The 14868-nt window shown below is 46.0% G+C and overlaps 1 protein-coding gene across 18 annotated transcripts in view; it reads left to right on the forward strand.

The window, feature by feature from the left end:
* LOC110504378 (ankyrin repeat and KH domain-containing protein 1) overlaps nt 1-12822 on the forward strand; it is a 63310-nt gene extending 50488 nt beyond the window's left edge. For 17 of the 18 annotated variants that reach the window (XM_036970158.1, XM_036970161.1, XM_036970159.1 and 14 more), the window contains 9 exons: nt 25-177; nt 531-680; nt 3279-4764; nt 5337-5517; nt 8066-8191; nt 8358-8597; nt 8767-8948; nt 11849-12013; nt 12098-12822. In XM_036970158.1, the coding sequence (XP_036826053.1) occupies nt 25-177; nt 531-680; nt 3279-4764; nt 5337-5517; nt 8066-8191; nt 8358-8597; nt 8767-8948; nt 11849-12013; nt 12098-12148 (2734 nt within the window). In that variant the 3' untranslated portion in view covers nt 12149-12822. The remainder of the gene's footprint in view (nt 1-24; nt 178-530; nt 681-3278; nt 4765-5336; nt 5518-8065; nt 8192-8357; nt 8598-8766; nt 8949-11848; nt 12014-12097) is intronic. The other variant, XM_036970162.1, reaches the window with a different exon arrangement.
* Nucleotides 12823-14868: the final 2046 nt, after the last annotated feature.

Here is a 14868-nt window from a genome sequence, read left to right on the forward strand (position 1 = left end):
TCTCTCCCCCTCTGTCCCTCTCAGAGCTCCAGACATGAGTGAGTTGACCCCCAGCAGCTCTGTACCGTCTCAGTTTAAGACCATGTCGCTACCCGTCACATCCTCCAACAGCAAGAGCCTCACCAGCCCCAAGAGGGGACAGAAGAGAGAGGAGGGTTGGAAGGAGGTGGTGAGACGGTGGGTAGACACATATTCCATCCATAAAATCCATCTGGAAATGCTTCAAGTTAATCTATAGGTCATTTTAGGCCAGTGGTTTCCAACCGTCTTCGGTTACTGTAGCACCAGCTGAATTTTGCTCTGCCTGGAGTACCCCTGAAGTACCCCCTTGTGTATTTTATCAGTAGGCCTTTGGTCTCATGAGTCTTCTCTAGTCCCCCCTGTGGATAGGCCAGGTACCCCTGGTTGGGAATCACTGTTTTAGACAATGAGGAAGAGTAAGTTGTCAGGCCTGTGGCTCCGCATGGATTTTGTGCTTTGGCCCGGTTCTAAACCCCATATGAATCTCTCTCTCTCTCTCTGGGCTGCAGGTCCAAGAAGCTGTCGGTCCCGGCCTCGGTGGTGTCGAGGATCATGGGTAGAGGAGGCTGCAACATCACAGCTATACAGGACGTGACGGGAGCGCACATCGATGTGGACAAACAGAAAGACAAGAACGGAGAGAGAATGATCACCATCAGGTAGGGACAGGGAGGGGACCCCTGTGGTGACGGCAGCACACTATTACACCAGTCAGCAGAGTAGAGAACTGAACAGGAGGAAAGCAGAGAAAAGGGTAATAGCTATGTGTTGATTTATCCCAGTCAGGTTTTTCCCAAACTACCAGGGGTATGCGCAAGGCCGTCGGGAGTACCCTGAATAAAAATGTGATTCACTTAAAAAAAATAAACAGTATGTTTATATTTTCCAGCGGGGTTATACATTTGGGTGATACAGGTAGCCTAGTAAAATAATTAACATCCACTCACATAAACCGTTACTCTCTCGCGGGAAACCTTCACTCTTGCGCAGACATTTTGAAATTAAACACGACCATTTGAAGAATAAGCCACGGAAGCGTCTTATATGGTGAGCTACCGAGTGGCTAAGACAGGCAAGCCCCATACTATTGTGGAGGACTGGCTAAGACAGGCAAGCCCCATACTATTGTGGAGGACTGGCTAAGACAGGCAAGCCCCATACTATTGTGGAGGACTGGCTAAGACAGGCAAGCCCCATACTATTGTGGAGGACTGGCTAAGACAGGCAAGCCCCATACTATTGTGGAGGACTGGCGAAGACAGGCAAGCCCCATACTATTGTGGAGGACTTCATTCTTCCTGCTGTCGCGGATATGGCTGGGACAATGCTGGGGGAAAAGGACAAAAAAAACTATACAGACAATTTCTTCATCAAACAACACTGTTTCACAACGCATCAGTGACCTGGCAGGAGATGTTTATGAGGGGTCAATTAAGGAAGACATCCTCTTCTGCAAACCACTGGAAACCAGGACAACATGAGAGGATATTTTTTAAAGTACTGGACAGCTTTGTCACATCAAATGGACTTTGGTGGTCAAGATGTGTTGGTATCTGGACTGATGGATGTGTTGGTATCTGTACTGATGGATATGTTGGTATCTGTACTGATGGATGTGTTGGCATCTGTACTGATGGCATAAAAGTCATGACATGGAGACATAGAGGAGTGGTAACGCGCGTGCAAGCAGTTGCTCCCGACACCACTTGGGTTCACTGCAGCATCCACCGAGAGGCTCTTGCTGCCAAAGGACTGCCTGACAGCTTGGACACTACAGTGAAAATGGTTTACTTTGTTAAATCAAGACCCCTGAACTCTCGTGTATTTTCTGCACTATGCAATGATATGGGCAGCGACCATGTAACGCTTTTACAACATACAGAAGTGCGCTGGTTATCAAGGGGCAAAGTATTGACAAAGTATTGACGAGCTTAAAGTTTTCTTTACTGACCATTTTCACTTGTCTGACCACTTGTATGATGATGAGTTTCTCACTGGCCTCTCTGGGAGATGTTTTTTCTCACCTGAATGATCTGAATCTAGGACTACAGGGACTCTCCACAACTATATTCAATGTGCGGGACAAAATTGAGGCTATGATTAAGAAGTTGGAGATCTCCTCTGTCTGTATTAACAAGGACAACACACAGGTCTTCCATCATTGTATGATTTGTTTGTGTGAGAATGAACTCAAGCTTACTGACAATGTCAAATGTGATATAGCGAAGCACCTGAGAACATTGGGTGAGCAATTACACAGGTACTTTCCCGAAACAGATGACACAAACAACTGGATTCATTATCCCTTTCATGACCTGCCTCCAGTCCACTTACCGATATCTGAACAAGAGAGCCTCATCAAAATTGCAACAAGCGGTTCTGTGAAAATTGAATTTAATCAGAAGCCACTGCCAGATTTCTGGACAGGGCTGCGCTCAGAGTATCCTGCCTTGGCAAATCACACTAAGACACTGATGGCCTTTGCAACCAGGTACCTATGTGAGAGTGGATTCTCGGCCCTCACTAGCATGAAAACTAAATACAGACACAGACGGTGTGGAAAATGATTTAAGACTGAGACTCTCTCCAATACAACCCAACAGTGCAGAGTTATGTGCATCCTTTCAAGCACACATCATTAACCTGTGGTGAGTTATTCACACTTTTTAATGAACAAATAAGGTTTTATATGTAAGATGGTTAAATAAAGAGCAAAATGATTGATTATTATTATTTGTGCCCTGGTCCTAAAGAGCTCTTTGTCACTTCCCACGAGCTGGGTTATGATGACAACTTACACTCATTGTTATGTTTAATAAATTCATTGTCTAGTGTGTGTGTGTGTGTGTGACAGGCTTACAATGATGGCACAAAACAACATTTGAGAGTGCTCTGACCCTGGTGCCAGAGGGGGTACAGCTGACCCTGGTGCCAGAGGGGGTACAGCTGACCCTGGTGCCAGAGGGGGTACAGCTGACCCTGGTGCCAGAGGGGGTACAGCTGACCCTGGTGCCAGAGGGGGTACTCAGCTGGAGGTTGAATGTTTGAAGGGGTACAGGTCTATAAAAAGTTTGGGAACCACTGATCTGAGTGATTCTACATATTTAAAAGGAATGAAGTGGAGTGTCTAATCCTCCTGCCGTATCTCCAGGAGATCAGTGAAGAGTTGAGATACTGTGATTGGTTGGAACCATGTCCATGGAATGTTTTCATTGTTGTGTGGCCCCTGACCCCTGTGTTGTGATGGTTCATTCCAGAGGTGGCACAGAGTCAACACGCCACGCAGTCCAGCTGATCAACTCTCTGATCCAGGACCCAGCCAAGGAACTAGAGGACCTGATCCCCAGGAACCACATCAGGGCCCCGGGCTCCAAGACCACCTCAGCCCCATTCCCCACCCCCACTGGAGCTAACCTTAACCTCACCATCGGTGCCAAGGCCCTGGGCTCCCTGGTCACGTCCTCTGGGGTCTCCTTCCAGTCTTCATCCTCTCAGACAGGGGGTAAGATGGGTAAGGGTCTGTCTGGGGTGAGGCAGCCCTTCCCTGTGTCTCTCCCCCTGGCCTATGCCCATCCCCAGCTGGCCCTCCTGGCAGCCCAGACCATGCATCAGATCAGGCTCCCCAGGCTGCCCATGGCCCAGTTTGGTGGGACCTTCTCCCCTGCCGCCAGCACCTGGGGCCCGTTCCCGGTGCGGCCGCTGAGTCCCGGTAGCGCCAACAGCTCCCCCAAACACAACGGTGGTAGCAGTGGTAACAACCAGACCAGATCCAACTTGTCTAGTCATAATGATCACAATAACACATCATCCACGGGCTCCTCTGTCTCCAGTCCTAGTGCCTCTAACAGTCAGACAGCTACGACTACAGGGTCACCCCACACCCCTAACCACCCTCATGGGGCCCAGGCCCAACCCAGTGCCCCCACCCCTTCCTCAGTCAGGAAACAGCTGTTCACCTCTGACCCCAAGCACACAGGGATCAACTCTGTCTCCATGGTTACTGCCACCACTGTCAGTAGTAGTCACTCAGTGAGAGGTACAGTGTCTCCCGCCCACCAACACACAGGCTTAATGGCTACGTACGCCCCTAACACTCCTCATCCCCAGGTCGCACCCATCTCTCAGCCCCCCAAGTCACCTCCCAGCGCCCCCACTGCTCCCCCAGGCAAGGAGAAGCTGACCCCCTCCCTCTCTCAGGAGGGCCAGCACGTCTCCGTCAACAATGTGGTTAGTTCAGGTGGTTTCACCGCCCCTGCCATGGCTGCCCCCTCCAAACCTGAGCCCCGCCAGCAGCAGCACCAACCCCCTCCTCCCCTAACCTCCACCAGCTCATCAGACCCCCCTCCACCTCTCCAGTCCAGCTCCCACCTCCCCCCATCCTCCTCCGCCCCCTCACACAAACACCCCAACAGCACCGTACCCCACTTCTCGGCTCCCGCTCCCCGCATCTCACACCGCATGCAGCCCCCGACAGGGCCCTACTACCAACACCCCAACCAGCAGCAGCAACAACAACCGTTCCTACCCCACAACACACAGCAACAACATGAGCACCCCAAACAGAAGCTGCCCCAGCCCCCCTCCATGCTCCCTCAGCCCCAGTCCTCCATGGGTCTGATGAACGGCTCTCCGATGCAGCAACAGCAGGTCCATGGTGGGGCCAAGCCCCAGCAGATGCCCCCTAACTTCGGCCCTGCAGCCCTCTTCAACCATTTCAGCAGCATGTTCGACAACAACAACCAGGTGGGTGCCACTATTTTTATTATCCACAGAAAAACATTTTATTACAATAGAGCAGGACTCTCCCACCCTGTTCCTGGAGAGATACCATCCAGTAGGTTTTAACTCCAACCCTGTTCCTGGAGAGATACCATCCAGTAGGTTTTAACTCCAACCCTGTTCCTGGAGAGATACCATCCAGTAGGTTTTAACTCCAACCCTGTTTCTGGAGAGATACCATCCAGTAGGTTTTAACTCCAACCCGTTCCTGGAGAGATACCATCCAGTAGGTTTTAACTCCAACCCTGTTCCTGGAGAGATGCCAACCCTGTTCCTGTAGACATACCATCCAGTAAATTTTAACTCCAACCCCATTCCCGGAGAGATACCATTCAGTAGGTTTTAAGAGTTAGGAGTTGAAACCTACAGAAGGGTATCTCTCCAGGAACAGGGTTGGAGTTGAAACCTACAGAAGGGTATCTCTCCAGGAACAGGGTTGGAGAGCCCTGCCATAGAGTAACAACATGTTTAAAGGTAGTGACCTAAACATCAGTGCCTGTGCCCCAGTTTGCTCATTAACCACTTCTCTCTATTAGGTGGGTAACAACCAGGTGTGGGGTGCGTGCCACCTCCCTGCCCGCTCCCCTCCTGAGCAGCAGTATTCTGCCCCTCCCGCCTACATGGGCCAGATGGATGGCATGATGGCCCCTCCTCCAGACAGCTCCAAGGCCCCTGGGTACCGCTCTGCCTCACAGAGGATGGTCAACAGTCCTATTGGTAAAAGAAAGGGCCATTTTAGATGTATTTATTTTACTGTGTTTGACCTTTTTATTGTTTTATTTAACCAGGTAAAACCCATTGAGGTTAAAAACCTATTTTGCGAGGGCGACCTGGCAAGAAGGCAAAACAGGGAAATAGTAGCGTGTCCATAAAACATTACAAAAAAATACAGAATACACACAGAGGACAGTGTCACAAGTTACAGACACAATTGAATATTAGAAACAACTGCAGTTGTCACAAAGTGTTGTCGATCAGAGTCTTAAAACAGACAAGGACACTAACTCCCCAACCTTCTGAAGCATGTTCCGGGATGGAAGGGCATTATGGGAAAAATATTGTTTCCCCATCTCGGTTCTAGCCTTAGGAACAGACAAGGACAGCAGCGACTGTGAACGAAGACTATATTGAGTGACTGATCTGGTCAGTAAGGAACAGAGATGAAAAGGGAGTTGTCCATCAATGCTGTGCACATATAAGTGTATCTGTGCTTTAGCCTCCTGGTGGAGAGAGCGGTCCATTGCACCATAGCATACAGATCACAGTGATGGGTCCGTAATCTAGCATTAGTAATAGATCTTAAAGCACCGTGATACACTGTCTAGAGTTTAAGGTACTTGCTGAGGCCTGCATATAGACAATATCACCATAATCCAGCGCTGATTTAAAATAAATAAAAAATGTTAAGTGCTTTGAACAACATCCTTTCAGACTAACATTGAAAAGCAAGATTTTTTTGTTCCTGAAATAGAAACCCAATTTCAACTTCAGTTTCTTGGTCAACCTTACGCCCCAAACTCTCTCCCTGTCTTACAGCTCTAAGTCTGACCAGCTATGCTACCAGTACAGTTGAAGTCAGAAGTTTACATACACCTTAGCCACATACATTTAAACTCTGTTCTTCATTCTTCACAATTCTTCACAATTCCTGACATTTAATCCTAGTAAAAACTCCATGTCTTAGGTCAGTTAGGATCACCACTTTATTTTAGAATGTGAAATGTCAGAATAATAGTAGAGAGAATGATTTATTTCAGCTTTTATTTCATCACATTCCCAGTGGGTCAGAAGTTTACATACACTCAATTAGTATTTGGTAGCATTGCCTATACATTGTTTAACTTGGGTCAAAAGTTTTGGGTACCCTTCCACAAGCTTCTCACAATAAGTTGGGTGAATGTTGGCCCATTCCTCCTGACAGAGCTGGTGTAACTGAGTCAGGTTTGTAGGCCTCCTTGTTCGCACAAGCTTTTTCAGTTCTGCCCACACATTTTCTATAGGGTTGAGGTCAGGGCTTTGCGATGGCCACTCCAATACCTTGACTTTGTTGTCCTTAAGCCATTTTGCCACAACTTTAGAAGTATGCTCGGGGTCATTGTCCATTTGGAAGACCCATTTGCAACCAAGCTTTAACTTCCTGACTGATGTCTTGAGATGTTTCTTCAATATATCCACATCATTTTCCTACCTCATGATGCCATCTATTGTGTGAGGTGCAACAGTCCCTCCTGCAGCAAAGCACCCCCACAACATGATGCTGCCACCCCCTGTGCTTCATGGTTGGGATGGTGTTCTTCGGCTTGCAGGCCTCCCCATTTTTCCTCCAAACATAATGATGGTCATTATGGTCAAACAGTTCTATTTTTGTTTCATCAGACCAGAGGACATTTCTCCAAAAAGTACAATCTTTGTCCCCATGTGCAGTTGCAAACCGTAGTCTGGCTTCTTAATGAATGTTTTGGAGCCGTGGCTTCTTCCTTGCTGAGCGGCCTTTCAGGTTATGTCGATATAGGACTCGTTTTACTGTGGATATAGATAGTATTGTACCGGTTTCCTCCAGCATCTTCACAGGGTCCTTTGCACTTGTTCTGGGATTGATTTGCACTTTTCGCAAAAGTACATTCATCTGTAGGAGACAGAACACGTCTCCTTCCTGAGCGGTATGACGGCTGCGTGGTCCCATGGTGTTTATACTTGCATACTATTGTTTGTACAGATGAACGTGGTACCTTCAGGCATTTGGAAATTGCTCCCAAGGATGAACCAGACTTGTGGAGGTCTACATTTTTTTTCCTGAGGTCTTGGCTGATTTCTTTTGATTTTCCCATAATGTCAAGCAAAGAGTCACTGAGTTTGAAGGTAGGCCTTGAAATACATCCACAGGTACAACTCCAATTGACTCAAATTATGTCAATTAGCTTATCAGAAGCTTCTAAAGCCATGACTTCCTATTCTGGAATTTTCCAAAGCTGTTTAAAGGCACATTCAACTTAGTGTATGTAAACTTCTGACCCACTGAATTATAAGTGAAATAATCTGTCTAAATAATTGTTGGAAAAATTACTTGTCGTGCACAAAGTAGATGTCTTAACCGACTTGCCAAAACTATAGTTTGTTCACAAGAAATTTGTGGAGTGGTTGAAAAACGAGTTTTAATGACTCCAACCTAAGTGTATGTAAACGTCCGACTTCAATTGTATGTCTTATAGTCCAGTCTACCTGCAGTCTATAGGCCTCTAACTCTCTCTCCTTTCTCCGTATGTAGCTTTGACCAGCTATGCTACCAGTATGTCTGGTAGTCCAGTCTATCTACACGGGCCAGCAGCTGTGGGCACCCCCTCCTTCAGCAGACAGCACTTCTCCCCTCACCCCTGGAGCGCTGCCACATCAGGTACTGACACAGATGTGTGAAAATGAATCTAAAATGGCCATGAAGCTTATTTTCCAGGAATTCAACACACAGAACATAAATGATTTAACTAACACAATTTAAGAGATTTTTGCTTAACTGTGTTTTAGACTCAAAACCACTAACCTTTAACCTCTCATCTTCCCAGGCGAGTCCCAGGCGGTGCCCCCTCCCTCCACGGTGTCATCATCTGGCCCCGTGGCCCCCCCTCCCCACCAGGCCAAGCAGGGCAGCAGCCAGCAGGACAGGAAGGTGCCTCCTCCCATCGGGACAGAGAGGCTGGCGAGGATCAGACAGACCACCGTCAACCCTCCTCTCCTCCAGACCTCCTACACCGCTCCTGTAGGACAGGGAGGCATATGGTCCTTTGGAGTCGGCAGCGCCTCGGGTGAGTAGTCACACACATTCCAGACACACACACACACAACCTCTAACCCACGCTGGTCTCTCCATCCCCAATGTCTTACTGCCCTGATATACAGCTGATGGCTATACACACACCCCTTCGAGCACACCCCCCATTTCTGTCTCTTACCTCCCGTCTCCCTCACCTCTAGAAGCCATGTCAGGTTGGTCTCAGCCCCTGATGGGAAGTCACGTGATCCACCCTGGGCTGCAGGCGGACCACACCTTCTCCCAGTACCAGCCCATGGAGCAGGACGACTCCGGCATCTCTAACCCCGCTAACTACCACCAGCAACACATCAACCACCCCAACAACTACATGGACTTCCCCAAGGTAACACACACATGAAAGTATCATATCATCACAAATGGCCATTCCTCTTTTTGTCTGTGTCTCCAGGGTAGGACCATGTTAATATACTGTAGTTAGTGGACTGGTTGTCTCCAGGGTAGGACCATGTTAATATACTGTAGTTAGTGGACTGGTTGTCTCCAGGGTAGGACCATGTTAATATACTGTAGTTAGTGGACTGGTTGTCTCCAGGGTAGGACCATGTTAATATACTGTAGTTAGTGGACTGGTTGTCTCCAGGGTAGGACCATGTTAATATACTGTAGTTAGTGGACTGGTTGTCTCCAGGGTAGGACCATGTTAATATACTGTAGTTAGTGGACTGGTTGTCTCCAGGGTAGGACCATGTTAATATACTGTAGTTAGTGGACCATGTTAATATACTGTAGTTAGTGGACCTGGTTGTCTCCAGTGTAGGACCATGTTAATATACTGTAGTTAGTGGACCGGTTGTCTCCAGGGTAGGACCGTGTTAATATACTGTAGTTAGTGGACCATGTTAATATACTGTAGTTAGTGGACTGGTTGTCTCCAGGGTAGGACCGTGTTAATATACTGTAGTTAGTGGACTGGTTGTCTCCAGGGTAGGACCATGTTAATATACTGTAGTTAGTGGACTGGTTGTCTCCAGGGTAGGACCATGTTAATATACTGTAGTTAGTGGACCATGTTAATATACTGTAGTTAGTGGACCATGTTAATATACTGTAGTTAGTGGACCATGTTAATATACTGTAGTTAGTGGACCATGTTAATATACTGTAGTTAGTGGACTGGTTGTCTCCAGGGTAGGACCATGTTAATATACTGTAGTTAGTGGACTGGTTGTCTCCAGCGTAGGACCATGTTAATATACTGTAGTTAGTGGACTGGTTGTCTCCAGGGTAGGACCATGTTAATATACTGTAGTTAGTGGACTGGTTGTCTCCAGGGTAGGACCATGTTAATATACTGTAGTTAGTGGACCATGTTAATATACTGTAGTTAGTGGACTGGTTGTCTCCAGGGTAAGACCATGTTAATATACTGTAGTTAGTGGACTGGTTGTCTCCAGGGTAAGACCATGTTAATATACTGTAGTTAGTGGACTGGTTGTCTCCAGGGTAGGACCATGTTAATATACTGTAGTTAGTGGACTGGTTGTCTCCAGGGTAAGACCATGTTAATATACTGTAGTTAGTGGACTGGTTGTCTCCAGGGTAGGACCATGTTAATATACTGTAGTTAGTGGACTGGTTGTCTCCAGGGTAGGACCGTGTTAATATACTGTAGTTAGTGGACTGGTTGTCTCCAGGGTAGGACCATGTTAATATACTGTAGTTAGTGGACTGGTTGTCTCCAGGGTAGGACCGTGTTAATATACTGTAGTTAGTGGACTGGTTGTCTCCAGGGTAGGACCATGTTAATATACTGTAGTTAGTGGACTGGTTGTCTCCAGGGTAGGACCATGTTAATATACTGTAGTTAGTGGACCATGTTAATATACTGTAGTTAGTGGACTGGTTGTCTCCAGGGTAGGACCGTGTTAATATACTGTAGTTAGTGGACTGGTTGTCTCCAGGGTAGGACCGTGTTAATATACTGTAGTTAGTGGACTGGTTGTCTCCAGGGTAGGACCATGTTAATATACTGTAGTTAGTGGACTGGTTGTCTCCAGGGTAGGACCATGTTAATATACTGTAGTTAGTGGACCATGTTAATATACTGTAGTTAGTGGACTGGTTGTCTCCAGGGTAGGACCATGTTAATATACTGTAGTTAGTGGACCATGTTAATATACTGTAGTTAGTGGACTGGTTGTCTCCAGGGTAGGACCGTGTTAATATACTGTAGTTAGTGGACTGGTTGTCTCCAGGGTAGGACCGTGTTAATATACTGTAGTTAGTGGACTGGTTGCCTCCAGGGTAGGACCATGTTAATATACTGTAGTTAGTGGACTGGTTGTCTCCAGGGTAGGACCGTGTTAATATACTGTAGTTAGTGGACTGGTTGTCTCCAGGGTAGGACCGTGTTAATATACTGTAGTTAGTGGACCTGGTTGTCTCCAGGGTAGGACAATGTTAATATACTGTAGTTAGTGGACTGGTTGTCTCCAGGGTAGGACAATGTTAATATACTGTAGTTAGTGGACTGGTTGTCTCCAGGGTAGGACCATGTTAATATACTGTAGTTAGTGGACTGGTTGTCTCCAGGGGAGGACAATGTTAATATACTGTAGTTAGTGGACCGGTTGTCTCCAGGGTAGGACCATGTTAATATACTGTAGTTAGTGGACTGGTTGTCTCCAGGGTAGGACCATGTTAATATACTGTAGTTAGTGGACTGGTTGTCTCCAGGGTAGGACCGTGTTAATATACTGTAGTTAGTGGACTGGTTGTCTCCAGGGTAGGACCATGTTAATATACTGTAGTTAGTGGACTGGTTGTCTCCAGGGTAGGACCATGTTAATATACTGTAGTTAGTGGACTGGTTGTCTCCAGGGTAGGACCATGTTAATATACTGTAGTTAGTGGACCGGTTGTCTCCAGGGTAGGACCATGTTAATATACTGTAGTTAGTGGACCGTGTTAATATACTGTAGTTAGTGGACTGGTTGTCTCCAGGGTAGGACCATGTTAATATACTGTAGTTAGTGGACCATGTTAATATACTGTAGTTAGTGGACCGTGTTAATATACTGTAGTTAGTGGACTGGTTGTCTCCAGGGTAGGACCATGTTAATATACTGTAGTTAGTGGACTGGTTGTCTCCAGGGTAGGACTGTGTTAATATACTGTAGTTAGTAAACCTGGTTGTCTCCAGGGTAGGACCGTGTTAATATACTGTAGGTAGTAAACCTGGTTGTGATGTGTATTAATAACCTTGTTGTCATCAAACACCAGGGTATGGCCATGTCAATTTATGGAGGGACCATGTTGCCCCCCAACCCCCCTATGGGAGAGGGTCCGGGGGGGGCCATGTTCAACGGGCTGCACGCTGCCGACCCTGCATGGAGCCCCATCATCAAGGTGGTCCCCAACAACGCAGACAACACCGACCCACAGCAGGTGAGACTTTATCCACACACACACACACACACACACACACACACACACAGTTCTTTGCTAATGAAATTTCCTCTTCTCGTTCAGGTGTGGCCTGGGACCTGGCCTCCTCATGTGCACCTGAACCACGTCAACTAGCCGGCCGGCATTGACAGCAATCAAACACACATCCACATCACACACCACAAACATGAATTTAATTTCCAACTGACAACAAAACCCTGATGAGACAACAAAAAACGAACAGACTTGTATAACATGTTAACTTTAGTAGAGAACGGAGAGCAAAGCAGAGTTTGAAGAATTGGAGAGAAATTATCTTGACACCGTTCTTTAATGTGCCTAACTCAAAATAAGAAATATACTACAATTTGAGCGAGGGCTGTTATGGTAGTGGGGTCGGGAGGGAGGGAAAATTCTGGGCCCTAATTGAAGTACTGTTAATGTCTGATGAACAACCAAATTGATGGTGACAGCCTGTCCAACAGGCTCCATGCTCTGTGTAGCATAGATGTAGGACTTTGACCCACGTGCAGAGTTGTCGCTCTCCTCAGGGGGAGACCTGATGAAGGTGATGACGACGGAGCTAATGATACTCAACCAACAACTAGAGGATGATGATTACCTAAAGAGAGGCAGAGAGAGGGAAAGAAATCAGAATACCTTTTAGTGGTAAATACATGTATAATTGTTTACATACTAAAAAGGGTTAAATTGAGAGTACATTTCACGTCGTATAGTGGCTCTACTTTACGTAGCCTGTATTAATGTGAAATATTTACCTTAATATTCAATAAACATATTGATATGTACTTGTGGTGGTGTACCTTTTTGTTTGTGTAGGTAGGGCTTTGTTTTCATTTCACCAAAATGAATAGCATGTTTGACAAGTGACAACAATGTATTTATATATTGTCATCTTGGAGAATAACATCTGCACACAACTCATGGCTCCGATGCGATACATTTATTAATAAATATTAACATTGACAGCTAATCAAGTTCGTAATCAAGTGGGAAGGTGGTATTTACCACATACAGTGGGTCAAAAAAGTATTTAGTCAGCCACCAATTGTGCAAGTTCTCCCACTTAAAAATATGAGGCCTGTAATTTTCATCATAGGTACACTTCAACTATGACAGACAAAATGAGAAAAAAACAATCCAGAAAATCACATTGTAGGATTTTGAATTTATTTGCAAATTATGGTGGAAAATAAGTATTTGGTCACCTATAAACAAGCAAGATTTCTGGCTCTCACAGACCTGTAACTTCTTCTTTAAGAGGCTCCTCTGTCCTCCACTCGTTACCTGTATTAATGGCACCTGTTTGAACTTGTTATCAGTATAAAAGACACCTGTCCACAACCTCAAACAGTCACACTCCAAACTCCACTATGGCCAAGACCAAAGAGCTGTCAAAGGACACCAGAAACAAAATTGTAGACCTGCACCAAGCTGGGAAGACTGAATCTGCAATAGGTAAGCAGCTTGGTTTGAAGAAATCAACTGTGGGAGCAATTATTAGGAAATGGAAGACATACAAGACCACTGATAATCTCCCTCGATCTGGGGCTCCACGCAAGATCTCACCCCTTGGGGTCAAAATGATCACAAGAACGGTGAGCAAAAATCCCAGAACCACACGGGGGGACCTAGTGAATGACCTGCAGAGAGCTGGGACCAAAGTAACAAAGCCTACCATCAGTAACACACTACGCCGCCAGGGACTCAAATCCTGCAGTGCCAGACGTGTCCCCCTGCTTAAGCCAGTACATGTCCAGGCCCGTCTGAAGTTTGCTAGAGAGCATTTGGATGATCCAGAAGAAGATTGGGAGAATGTCATATGGTCAGATGAAACCAAAATAGAACTTTTTGGTAAAAACTCAACTCGTCATGTTTGGAGGACAAAGAATGCTGAGTTGCATCCAAAGAACACCATACCTACTGTGAAGCATGGGGGTGGAAACATCATGCTTTAGGGCTGTTTTTCTGCAAAGGGACCAGGACGACTGATCCGTGTAAAGGAAAGAATGAATGGGGCATGAGGTATCGTGAGGGGTGAGGTATCGTGAGATTTTGAGTGAAAACCTCCTTCCATCAGCAAGGGCATTGAAGATGAAATGTGGTTGGGTCTTTCAGCATGACAATGATCCCAAACACACCGCCCGGGCAACGAAGGAGTGGCTTCGTAAGAAGCATTTCAAGGTCCTGGAGTGGCCTAGCCAGTCTCCAGATCTCAACCCCATAGAAAATCTTTGTAGGGAGTTGAAAGTCTGTGTTGTCCAGCAACAGCCCCAAAACATCACTGCTCTAGAGGAGACCTGCATGGAGGAATGGGCCAAAATACCAGCAACAGTGTGTGTGAACCTTGTGTAGACTTACAGAAAACGTTTGATCTCTGTTATATAACCTTTTTTTGGCAATGACAAAGTATTGAAATAAACTTTCGTTATTGACCAAATACTTATTTTCCACCATAATTCGAAAATGAAATCATTAAAAATCCTACAATGTGATTTTCTGGATTTTTTTTCTAATTTTGTCTGTCATAGTTGAAGTGTACCTATGATAAATTACAGGTCTCATCTTTTTAAGTGGGAGAACTTGCACGCACTACCGGATGATTTAATGTACATATGATGTGTGTGTGTGTGTGCAAGGTATGGAGGTTTATTTCCACAAAAAGACTTCCAAGTTGTCACATACACAAGTGCAGGGACATTCCTTTCCCAACAATGCAGTAGTCAATATCAGTAGTACTATAAAAAAAATATATAAAGTTGAACAAAAACACCTAAGAACACAAGAAAGTAATTAAGCTATATACAGGTCATTGGTCAGTGCCAATACCATAT

Source organism: Oncorhynchus mykiss, chromosome 31 (genome assembly GCF_013265735.2).
Source record: "Oncorhynchus mykiss isolate Arlee chromosome 31, USDA_OmykA_1.1, whole genome shotgun sequence".
Taxonomy (NCBI): Eukaryota; Metazoa; Chordata; class Actinopteri; order Salmoniformes; family Salmonidae; genus Oncorhynchus; species Oncorhynchus mykiss.